At 38.6% G+C, this 12719-nt stretch overlaps 1 protein-coding gene across 3 annotated transcripts in view; it reads left to right on the top strand.

The window, feature by feature from the left end:
• Positions 1 to 12719, top strand: part of syk (spleen tyrosine kinase) — a 132339-nt gene that overhangs the window by 57705 nt on the left and 61915 nt on the right. For all 3 annotated transcript variants that reach the window (XM_028804870.2, XM_028804869.2, XM_028804871.2), the window contains exon 2: positions 7422 to 7882. In XM_028804870.2, coding sequence (XP_028660703.1) covers positions 7481 to 7882 — 402 coding nt within the window. In that variant the 5' untranslated portion in view covers positions 7422 to 7480. The remainder of the gene's footprint in view (positions 1 to 7421; positions 7883 to 12719) is intronic.

Genomic DNA, 12719 nt, shown 5'->3' with positions numbered 1-12719 from the left:
AAGTTCTGCTGAGGCAAGGAGATGGTAGGGTCATAATTTTGCACCAGCAGTATGAATCAATGCACTCGAACCGCGTGTGGTGTCAACAGTCCAGGCTGGTGGTGGTGATGTAATGGTATGGGAAATGTTTTAATGGCACACTTTTGGCCCGTTAATACCAATCAATCATCACTTAAATGGCATTGCCTATTTGAGTAGGCTGATCATATGCATCCCTTCATGGCCACAATTTTCCCATCTTTTAATGGATACTTCCAGCATGATAATGTACCGTGTCACAAAGCAAAATGGCTTGATGAACATGAAAGTGAGTTTGGTGGGTCTGGATCCAAATGAACACCTTTGGGATGTAGTAGAACTGGATATTTTCCTCACAAATGGCCAGCTGACAAATCTGCAGAAACTGCGTAATGCAATCATGTCAACATGAATTAGAATCTCTAAGGAATTCTTCCAACATCTTATGAAATCCATGTCATGAAGAACTGAAGCTGATCTGAGAGTAAAAGAAGGCCCAACATGGCATTATTATAGTGTTCTATTAATAATTTGCTCAGTGAGCGCATATACAATACAATGGAGCAAAAATAGATTTAAAAAAAATGTATAATGCCTGTTAACTTACTACTAGCTACCTTTTATTCATGACATGAACGACGAAGTCTGCCATAGAAAGGTGAACAGTATGTTTAAAGACCTCATCCATCCTGTAAGGTTACTCTTATCGCTCTCCTTTGTTCTGGTAAACTTTACATGAGCATTAACACTCACATCAGTAGATTCTGGGACGTTTCAACCCTCCAGTCATAAGGCCTCTCACACTGGCAATCCCTGAAGCAGGCTTTATGTGTGTTGTTATAAATATTGCCTGATACTGTATTTAATGTATGATGTTGTATTCACTGTCTATTGTTGTATTGTACTACTGTCATTCTTTGATGGGGGTATGCAAGTAAGAATTTCATTTTACTGTACTAGATATAACTAACAATAAATGTGAATTTGAAGTTGAGTCTCATAACATCTTTTATTGATATAAAAAGAAAGGAAAGAAGGAACAGTTAAAAGTGAAATGAGTATAATAGAAATGCTGAGAATGAGAAATGCTTGGTTAGGTCAATGGTGGCACTATAGTCACACCTGATGAACAGGCTTTAGGGAAGTAAGCATGTGTTTGTGTGTGAATGTGTGGGTATGTGTGTGTGTGTGTGTGTGTGTGTGTGTGTGTGTGTGTTTATGCTGTACTGTCACAACGACTCACTGACTTAAACAACAGTGCATGACTTTCTGGAAAAGTGAGGAGTGAAGTGGAGCATTGGTTGGTTGGGCAACATCAAGCCCTCAACTTGGAAATGTGAGGCTAGTAGCTGATGCCAAACTGAAAGTATATCACTACTTCTGCTTTTCTCTGGCACAGTTTTTACATCAATAGAGAAGGAAAATGCATATGCTAGGAATATTAAGAAGCCATTTCCAGATATATTATAAATGGGGGAAAATACTTCCAAGACCTCCAGTACAATCAGAGGACATGTGGCAAACAGTGCTAAAGTGAAATGTCACAAAATAAAGTAACATATCAACTTAAGTTATTTTAAAGTTTTTAAGAACTTGTTGTGGGGTGGCACAGTGTTTGCACTGCTACTTCACAGTAAGGATGCCAGCGTTCGCATCCCGGACACTCCCTGCATGGAGTTTGCATGTTCTCCCCATATCTGTGTGGGTTTCCTTATGTGTGTTCCACTTTCCTCCCACTGTCCAAAGACATGCAGGTCTGGTGAACTGGTAATGCCAGATTGGCCCTGGTGTATGTTTGGTGTGTGGATATGTGTGTGTGTGTTCACCCTGTTCCTGCCTTGCACCCTGTGCTAGCTGCAATAGACTCCAGCACCCCCTGTGAGCCTCATCTAGATTAGTTACACAATGACATGTCAAGCATTTTTAAAATTTGCTATACATTTTTATCTATCATTTTTAATGATGAATGTAATTCACTAGGTTAGTGTATGTGCAAGGATGTGCATGTTACAAAAATACACATAAAAATAAATATTTGGATAAATGCATGCTGAATTAGATAGATAGATAGATAGATAGATAGATAGATAGATAGATAGATAGATAGATAGATAGATAGATAGATAGATAGATAGATAGATAGATAGATAGATAGATAGATAGATAGATGATGTTTTAGCTGCGTCTCTTGGTTCTCTTGGTTCACAGATTTCTTTAAACATAAAGGATATCAAAGAGGTTTGAAATGTATTAAAAGTAATGGAGCATAACAATACCTGTTCCTTAATTCATTTATTCATGTTTATGCGTCTTTTGAAAATAAAAATAAATACATTTTAACTGCTTATTGTCTTTTGAGCAGGGTTGCTACTGTTTTCCTGACAAAGAGTTTAGGACACTGATTTGTGTCTTATTCTAGTCATAGGTATGATTATAAAGTAGCAGCACTACTCTCTTTTGCTCATTTTTTATTTTTATCTTGTTATCTGTTGTTTGCTTACACCTTGCTCTGTAAGTCACCTTTGATAAAGGCATCTGCTAAATAAATTATAATATTTCATTAATTAATTGTTAAACATCCATAACATGTAGTTAATGAATCCGGTGATCTTGTTGAAATGTGAACCTTATATTACACTTCTCAATCACTAGGGCCCTACTGAATTTGCAAAAACACAGTCTATGAGAACATGCGAATTTCTGTTCTTTTTCAAATCAAAAGTAGAAAATCAAAAGCTCTACAAATGTTATTCAAAGCATTATTTGATGTTTCCAATCTACAGTCTCATTGTATATTTACCTCAAAGAAGTGCTTTGCTGATAATGGTACTGAGACTTCCTTTTTCAGAAAACGTTTCACATGAAAGTGGTTTGGATTACAATTATCTTCAGTACAGCTGAAATGGTTTGTGAAATTCTGTACTGTTTTTAAGCAATGAAAAAAATCATCAAATCACCTATTAGAAGGTCTGACATTTCCAGCTCTGCTGTGTTTACCACCGCCCTGTGATCTTTAATGCTGGTTTTGATATAATGTTGGCCAATGAGTGCAATCACAAAACAGAGAACATTGTGTGACACCAGAAGCACATTACAGTAGAAACATACAGGAATATTCTGTGCTGCTGTAGCTTTTATAAAAATGCTTATGTTCATGTAAGTTTTTAAATGCTGAGTATTTCGAGGTTCACAAAGATAAAAGTCTTGAAATCGAGTCAGTCAGTTACTCTCAAAATCCAAATGGCATGTCAAAGGATTGCACAGTACATGAATAATAAAGAGTAGCATTTGTTTGCCTTTAAGATTCTAATGTTATTTTCAGAATTGCTTGGCTGCCTTTGAAAAAAATCATTTAGCAAAAGAGAAGTTCTGTTACTAAAATAATGCTGTTGGGACTTTTTGTGCTAAGTCTCTGCCATGTGTTTTAGAAAATAAGAAGTATGTTATTAGAACTGGCTTTTCTTCCCAACATAACGTAGCAATGCTCACATATTCAAATTGATGAAAAAAGCTTTTTTTAAAATGTGCATTTCATGCATTGAATGCATATGGAGTTAGAATAAAGTCACCATCCATCTTGAATGTCATAGAAGGTGACTAAAGGAGGCTGACGCCAGGAAGGGCATCCAGCTGTTAAAATTATGCTTCAGTTCTTACTTTGATGGATGCAACTGAGTGAACGTGTAAAATGGCTGTTAGACCAGCAGACACAGAGAGTGACAGACACCTTCTATGTACTGTAATACATTTTCTTTGGGTCTTTATAGATTGAATGATTTATTATTAGTTTTTCTAATTATAAGGTAGCATTTCTCAGTAATCATGGCACCAGAGAGTGGTGATGTGTCATATGTTGATTAACACATGCAAGTAAGAATTTCACAGTGCCCTATACACTCATAGTGCAGTACAGTACAGCGTACTGTATATGAAGATAAAACAGTGGTTAGTAAGATGCTGTGTACGCATGATAATAACGACCAATAATCTTATAAATCGGGCTTTCTTCTGTGAAGGGTAACAAATCAGGGAATTAAATATTGTATTGAGTAGGATCCATGAGGGAAGGGCCATGTAGTAAGAACAAACAAAAGCAAAACATGATTGGAATTTGTGTTTTTGAAAAACTGCATTTTGTTTTTTGTTTTTTTTAACATTTTATTGAATTTATTAAAATCAAACAACATTCCATACAAGCAAGTCAAGGGTAGCTTGGACGAAAGGGTAACTGTATGCATTTTTAAATGAGAATGTAGTAGTGTGGACAGGGCCTAAGCTATGAGTTGTGACAGACGGAGGAAAGGACATGTCAATAGCAGTACCTCCCCCAGGACATGAGAAAGGGGTCCACCAACAGGGGGCGCCTGGACAGCTCCGGAGCCGTGGCATGTAGCACTTCCAGAAGTTGAAACAAGGACCACCTGGAGCACTTCTGGGTGCAGTATAAAAGAGGCCGCCTCAGTCTACTTGGGGAGCCGGAGTCAGGAGGCAGAGAACAGAGCTTGTGGGAGAAGAATGGAAGCGGCAGAAGAATAAGGAGACGAGAGAAGAAAGGACTGAGTTTATTGGAGTTTGTGCACTGTGTGTGTTGTGCAGGAAAAGAAAAATAATAAATAACATGTGTTTTTGGGACTCCTGAGTCTGTGTGTCTTTCTGTGTCAGGGCTGATCATTCACACAGTGCTTAACAGTATAAAGTCTTAGTGACTAGACTACACTTCTTTATAATACATCACTTATCCATCAATTTATCGATTTTCTGTATCCACTTTTTCATTACCGAATAGTAGAGACTCAGAGCCAATCACAGTAGCACCAAGGCAGGAACCACAGCTGGATCGCAGTTTTGTGTGAGGGAGGATGACCACTGCACGGCATTGTTCACACGTACAGGACTCACACACTCATTCATCCTGAAGTACTTTTCGAGTTGCCAGTTAACCACTTTAAGAGGCAGGAGACAACAGCAGAACCCAGAGGAAGTCCATGGAGTACAACAAAGGTCTACACAGAGACCGGGCTACGAGCTGAACCCAGGTCTGTAGAGACGCCCAAACTCCTGTAACACTTTGAGACTGAGAATCGTTCATTTTATTGCAACATTTCTTGATAAAGCTATTTTATTAAATGAAGCAACTTGCCTCCAATCAAATCTCATAACAGTAAAAAAAAATTAAGGTACAGTCTAAATCATAACTGTTTTTTAAAAAAGAAACAATGCCCCTGTGTTATCCTTTAAAAAATGTTTGATAGGAATGACTAACAGCCCATCCACCACCAGCCGCAGGCATGTTGAGTTGTACACAAATGAAGTTGGCCATTCGAAGATCATCTCTTGCCTACTTCCACAGATTGTCACTCTTCTGATGTTTTTTTGCCCGCTTGCCTGCAGTTTGCACACTTGTCCCTTCGATTTGTGCCTATTGCTTGGCAAGGCTGATTGCTCTGCAGCTATGTGAAGGGTGGGTCAATGGAAAGAAAACCGAAAGCTTGGCAAGAGCTTATTAATCAAGTATTGTGCCTATAAAGGAGAACAGAATGTTTTGTCTTAAGACTTTATTTTTTTGACTTTCTGTAATGCTTTTTGAATAACGTTGCCTGTTCTTTGTTGTGTGCCTGTGCTTTCACCTCCTGCTTTAAATTGTTCACCTCTATTTGGGATCAAGGAGTTCAATAGTAAAACTGCATTTCTTTAACTTGCTTATCATAGCTGCCCTCCTGCCTACATGTCCAGATTCACAGTCACATTATGTCAAACAATGCCTGTACAGCATGATGGTAGCAACACTTGCTTTCCACAGCAGTCAGTGTCAGAGGATTCTGCTGAGTGGGTGTCTGTTGGATGGCATTATGTTGACACGTCTTTGGCTTATTTTTGCCTCCATTTTATAATTTTACCTACAAATCATTTTAATAATCAAACTAAAAAATATACCATAATTCCAGTCTAAAAATGAATTATAGCAAATGAAAGCATCTATACCGACCCACCCTAGTCCTATATAATTGGCAGCTTCTTTGCAAGAAGACTAACAGCTGGAAAAGAATGTATCAGGATGTAAAAAGGTTCCTTTCTGGGGTGTCTTAAGTGACTTAGCCATTCGCCTCCTCTGACTCCTCTTTGAGTGTCTTGTGCTGTTGTGAATGTACGGGCCGATTCATTAGGACCACTTCTCTTCTAGTCTTGCACGTACAATGGCTGAGCCCATATCAGGAGCAACAGCCACAGGTCTGCCACTTGTGAGTTCCGTGTGATTGCTGATAGCGGAGGACCAACTGAGAAGGATACTTGGGTACCCCTGAGAACAACTAAGATAACACAATACAGTAACACGCCCACTACGTTTTCTTCTGCTATAGGACCCCCAGTCTCAGTTTTAATGTTTTTTTTACAATTGAATGAAACACCAGATGTCAAAGTAAATTCAGTTTCCTTTGCTAATATGTATTAATGCAACAGGATTGTTTAAAGCATCTAATAGTTCTGATAGTTCACCTGTACACAATCGTACTGGGACCAGCCACCCTTTCTGATACATATGAATTACCAGCTTTATTTTGGTAAGCCCAGAAAGGATCTGAGGTTTACTGTGTTTTCTTTGCTATTTATATTATATTGTCCAATAGCATGTGCCTTTCTATTGTTATTATTATTATTTGATTTTTCAACTAAACTGTAAAGAATTGGAGTAGATAGATAGATAGATAGATAGATAGATAGATAGATAGATAGATAGATAGATAGATAGATAGATAGATAGATAGATAGATAGATAGATAGATAGATAGATAGATACTTTATTAATCCCCAAGGGGAAATTCACATTAATAACTCCAAGGTCCTGGGCTCTCACTGTCTGTCCTCTCTGTGTCCATGCTTTTCCAAACACATGCAGGGGCATCTATTACAGCAGCACTGGGCGCAAAGCAGGAAACAGGGCCCACTCTGGCACACACCAACAGTGACACTCACATAAAGGGCAATTCAGCAGTTCTAAATTACATAACTTGCTTGTCTGTGTGGATGAGGGAGGAAGACTGACATTCCTGGTAGAAAACCCACAAAGAGATAAAGAGAATGTGCAAACCACACATGGACAATGTTCAGGTGTGGGATTCAAACCCACAACTCTGGGGTCATGGCACCATGTGACCTAAACACATAGGTGTTCACTTCTTGAGTACGAATTATCCCAGTGAGCCTGCATATTTCCTATTCAGTGGTGGTTTCTGTGAATGGCAGCCAGCTCCATTTTGGAAAAAGAGAGCTTACTTTATTTGGCAGGAAATGTAACTTGATAGACATTATACACTCGTTATTAATAAGTCTGTAAAATGCATTTATGACATTGTTATCATGTGACTCTTTAATACACTGATATATGTTCACTGCTTTCATTTCAGGATTCCCAGTGACTGCACTGTAAGAGAACACAGGTTTACGTTAGGAAAGCAGAACAAAAATGGCTGACAAAGTGAATGAACTAAAGTATTTCTATGGGAATATCACCCGCGAAGATGCAGAAGATTACCTCCGGAAGAGTGGGATGACCGATGGGCTCTATTTGCTTCGACAGAGCCGAAACTATCTTGGAGGCTTTGCATTATCGGTCGCCTATAACAGGGAAGTTTATCATTACACAATAGAGCGGGAAATGAATGGCACCTTCATCATAGCTGGAGGAAAATCCCATGACAGCCCTGTGGAAGTCTGTGAGTATCACTCCCAGGAATCAGATGGACTTGTCTGCTTACTCAGAAAGCCTTGTAACAGACCCAAAGGAGTAGAGCCAAAGACAGGACCCTTTGAGGATCTGAAGGAGCACATGATACGTGAATACGTAAAACAGACCTGGAGGCTGCACGTAAGTCTTGGAAGAAGCCTTTAATAGAAACTCTATTTGTTATTCTTCATTAAAACTAGTTCAGGGTTGCAGAAACATCAACCACTAGGAAGAGACCAACACAGCCCATCTCAGGGCACACCAGCAATGTTTCATATGGGAGCCCATTAGGAGACACCAGTTGACCTAAAGTGCATGTCTTTAGAATGAGGGAGGAATGGCAGAGAAAGCATCTTGCAGGCATGGGCAGAATATGCAAAATCCATACAGAGTGTAAGCAAGATTGGAACTGAACTCAGCAGATGACAAGCACTAACACCTTCACCAAACTACCACCCACATTTTAACATAACATGCTGTACATTCTGAAACCCAGACAATTCAACTCTTGGTCATAGAGGGCACAGATTTTCTGAACACCATTAGGTGTAAGACTTTCTCAAGGCCCATTCATATTGGAACTGGCAATGAACCTAATCCTCATATCTTTAGGATGAAGGAGGAATGCCAGATAGGCCAGAGTAAAAGCCATGAAGGCATGGGGAGAACATGCAAAATCTACACAACCACAAGAGCAGGCAGTGTTAACTAACTGCTGAGCCACATAATGATGTGTTCATTTCAGGTCAACAGTAGAAAGCTCTTAGTGCACTGTACACATGACTCAGGGTGTCTGGTACACTAAGATATACTTTTTAGGATTTGCAGTCAGCATTTCCTCTTTGACGGTAAGTCCCCATTCCTACTTTATACTGCACTTCTACTTTAAGTATTTTACATTCTCACCATCTGCAGTTAAGTATTCCTCATCATTTGGCCACTCAACCAAAAAAACACAGACGGAAGCTAAAAAGAGGATATAAATATCCAGAGGTGAATCACTTCCATGTTGGTCACCAGCCGCCCTCTATAAATGGAAATGTAGTGCCTTTGCTGACCGGGAGTGGAGGACATCACATATGAGTACTTTTTTGCTCTGTTCCATTTGGGTGAAACAGACTTCTTGTGGGGGGACCAGCTTAGGTTAGAAAGAATCTCATTACATGAAAATTAGATCCACAAAACCTAACATAATATTCTTTAACTCACTGACCTGTTGCAGGGTCACAGGGAGCAGAGCCTGCATAAGCAGCATTGGGCGCAAGGCAGAAGACAAAAATTGGACATGGCACCACTTTATCACAAAGTCAACTTTGACACACACAGACCTACAAGGGTCATTTAGAACTTTAAATGAACCTAACATGCACAACTTTCATGATGTGGGAGAAAAACTGGAGTATTCAATAATAAAAAAAAGGTATGCAGACAAAGGAACATGCAAACTTCACACAGACAGCAACCCAGTGATGCTGAATCTGCAAGGCAGCAGTGCTAACCATTATGCAACTGTGATGCTCTTAAATAATTATAAGTAAAGAACTCGATTAAGTCAGTTTGAGACTGTTATAATTTATTATGTCTATATGGAAACAATTAAACCCTGTGACCCTGCTTTGAATAAGTGAATTAGCTAATGGATGGATGAATGGATGACTGCAGCCTAGGGTGCTGAAACCCAAAGGGCACCGCTAGTGAAAGTTAAGGGGTATAACCTTTGGATAGTGAGAGGTGCTGTTCATGTAACTCAAGCAGTGGTACTACTGACCCAGTAGAGCAGGGTCCTCAATCCCAGTCCTGGAGGGCCACAGTGACTGCAGGTTTTTGTTCTCACCCGGTTGCTTAATTAGAAAGCAATTCTTGCCAATAATTTCATGGCTTGTTAGTGCTTTAACTCTGCTATGTCAGGTCATTCTCATATTCTATATTTCCAATCATCCAAATGATTTGAAGGCTAAAATGGAGGAGTAATTCTCAGTCCTTCACTTTTTTCTCTTCACTCTCCTTCCAAGTATTTAATTAAACCCAATAGTGCATGATAAATACACAGAGGTGTAAATGGTAACAAGCTAAATGGAGAAATGCTGGTCTCTTTTGTCATGTGCATGTTATTGCTAATTAGGAGCAATTTAAAACCAAGAATACAGCTGTTTAAGATGAAAATAAGCAATAAGGGTTCAAAATCTTAACAAGCGAGACCACTAAAGTGAAGCAGAAGTGTCACTTGAGCAATAAATGCTTCTTATTAAGCAACTGGGTTGGAGCAAAAACCTGCAGCCACTGCAGCCCTCCGGGACCGTGATTGAGGACCCCCGCCGTAGACACATGCAATTACTTCTTAATTGTGAGGGGCTAAGTGTGGTTGCATGCATTAGTGTGCCTTACAATGGACTGACACACCGTCCATCTTGTGCCAAGTTCTTCTGAGACAGACACTGGTCCCTTACAACCCTGACTTGGATAAGCAGGTTAGAAAAGAGTTGGATGCATGGATGTTTCCCAGAATACAAATCTAGAGATAGTCTGCTTCAGATATGTGATGAATTAGCAAGATCATGTTGAAAAGCTTGGTGCAATTTTTACTCCAAATCTGAAAAAGAATACAGTACATAAAGAGAAAGTGCAGAGAAAAATGACCAGTCTTATATCAGAGGGTGTGATGAAGGAGTTAAATATCGTCAGGGGGACTAAGCACTGCCTAATAGAAGAACCACTTCAGGAGGTAACATCACGCACTTTTATATATGGTACTTTTTATACAAAAAACATCATACTCATTTATTGCTACTTACAAATGTAAATAAAAACATTGCTATGATTTGCAAAGCATTTAAACCTATTACCTAAATAAATATAGAACAAAAATCACATATCACATGTTGAAACCAAGAAATTGTATTGTTTTATGAAAATATAAGCTCATTTCAAAAAAGTGGGGATGGGGGCAACAAAAGTTATATGATGCTAAAAATAAACAGCTGCTGTAACATCTCACAGCTAATTGTCCATCCAGCAGTTTCAACTGTGTCATGTGTATTCAGCATTAATACTTGTGAGATGCCATCTATTGGAATGTATTTGAATGCATTGCATTCATTTTATACCAACATATGGCGCATCACAAACATTGGCACTTCTGTTTAGAATCCCATAGCAAATGGCATATAATTGAGGCAACAGACAAGCAGATGTTATTACATATTGAAGGAAAATTTAAAGTGAAAAATATAGGAAATAAAAAAGAATGACTAAGGTAATACTAATTTCATTTGAGTCCCATTAATTATTCCATTGCTCTTCCCTCATTAATGTAGTAAAATGAGAGCAGGAATAAATCGTGTAAATAAATACGAGGTTAAATCAAAAAGTAAAGGCAATTTGAAAATTACCCTGTAACCACAATAAATAGAAGCTGATTTAATACAAGTTTGTGATGGCTTATGGGTACTCACAGCATGATGCTCTGCTGTTATTCTTATTAAAGCCAAGGTCAAATGATAAGGATGCTCCACTGCGGGATTACACCATTGTTGAACAACGCATCGTAATGAGATTTCTTTGGGCAGAGGGAGTGAAACTTGTTGAAATTCACCAAAGGATGTTGGATTGTATAGTTCAGTAAGCTGTTTAGGTACCCATCTTGCAAAAACTTTACAGTACCGCAAGTCATCATGCATTATGGCATATGCAGATCCATATCTGATATCGAAAAATGCAGGACCAGCCAACAACGTAATCCGCGATCCGATGAAGGCATTTGATGTTGATGGTCATCCAGATTAAGCTTCATTGATTCCACTGCTTCTTCCCACTTGGAAACTTTCTGTCCATTCAAAAACTTTATGTTGAAAAATGCTATTGTCACTTCTATATTGAGCCAACATTCTTTAGTGAGATAGATAGATAGATAGATAGATAGATAGATAGATAGATAGATAGATAGATAGATAGATAGATAGATAGATAGATAGATAGATAGATAGATAGATAGATAGATAGATAGATAGATAGATAGATAGATAGATAGATAGATAGATAGATAGATACTTTATTAATCCCAATGAGAAATTCACATTCTTCATCAGCAGCATACTGAGACAATAAATAATATTAAATTAAAGAATGATAATAATACAGGTGAAAAAAAAACAGACAATAACTTTGTATAATGTTAAATGTTAACGTTTACCCCCCCTGGTGGAATTAAAGAGTCGCATAGTTTGGGGGAGGAACGATCTCCTCAGTCTGTCAGTGGAGCAGGACAGTGACAGCAGTCTGTCGCTGAAGCTGCTCTTCTGTCTGGAGATGACATTATTTAGTGGATGCAGTGGATTCTCCATAATTGATAGGAGCCTGCTGAGCGCCCTTCGAGTTCCAGCATGTTTTACTCCCTCTGCCCAAAGAAATCTTACTTTGGGTCAATGATCAAGAGTGGAGCACTCCTGCAGCTGAACATCCATATTCATTTGACCTTACCTTCAACCAGACTAATGACAGAGTGCTGTGTTGTGTGTGGTCAAAGTACCCATAAGCCATCAGGCATGTGTTGCATTGCTTCAGCTTCTATCCATTGCAGTTACCATGCAATTTTCAAATTGTCTTTACTTTATGATTTAACATTCCATTAACAGCTTTAAGGAGGGCATGTTGACCTCCTATGACCCAAAATTTGGACCCTTCAGTCAGACCAACAGCTACCTACCACTGTGTAGCAGTCAGTGGGATTTGTGTGGCAGTCAGTATTCATATACAGTATGTGTGTATATATATATATATATATATATATATATATATATATATATATATATATATATATGCCATCTAATGGAATAAAAGATGCAATGCATTTTATTAGTATATAGGACAAACACCTTGGAATAGGTGTGTCGAGGATGTCATTCTTGAGTGAGTGTGTGGCAAGTGACATTGCACATATTGCAGACTGCAGTTCCACTGTCTTGAATTCATTTAAGTTCAA

The sequence above is a fragment of the Erpetoichthys calabaricus genome, chromosome 7 (assembly GCF_900747795.2).
Source record: "Erpetoichthys calabaricus chromosome 7, fErpCal1.3, whole genome shotgun sequence".
Lineage (NCBI taxonomy): Eukaryota > Metazoa > Chordata > Cladistia > Polypteriformes > Polypteridae > Erpetoichthys > Erpetoichthys calabaricus.
Note: the sequence above shows the minus strand (reverse complement) of the source record. Positions and strands in the feature narration are given on the sequence as shown.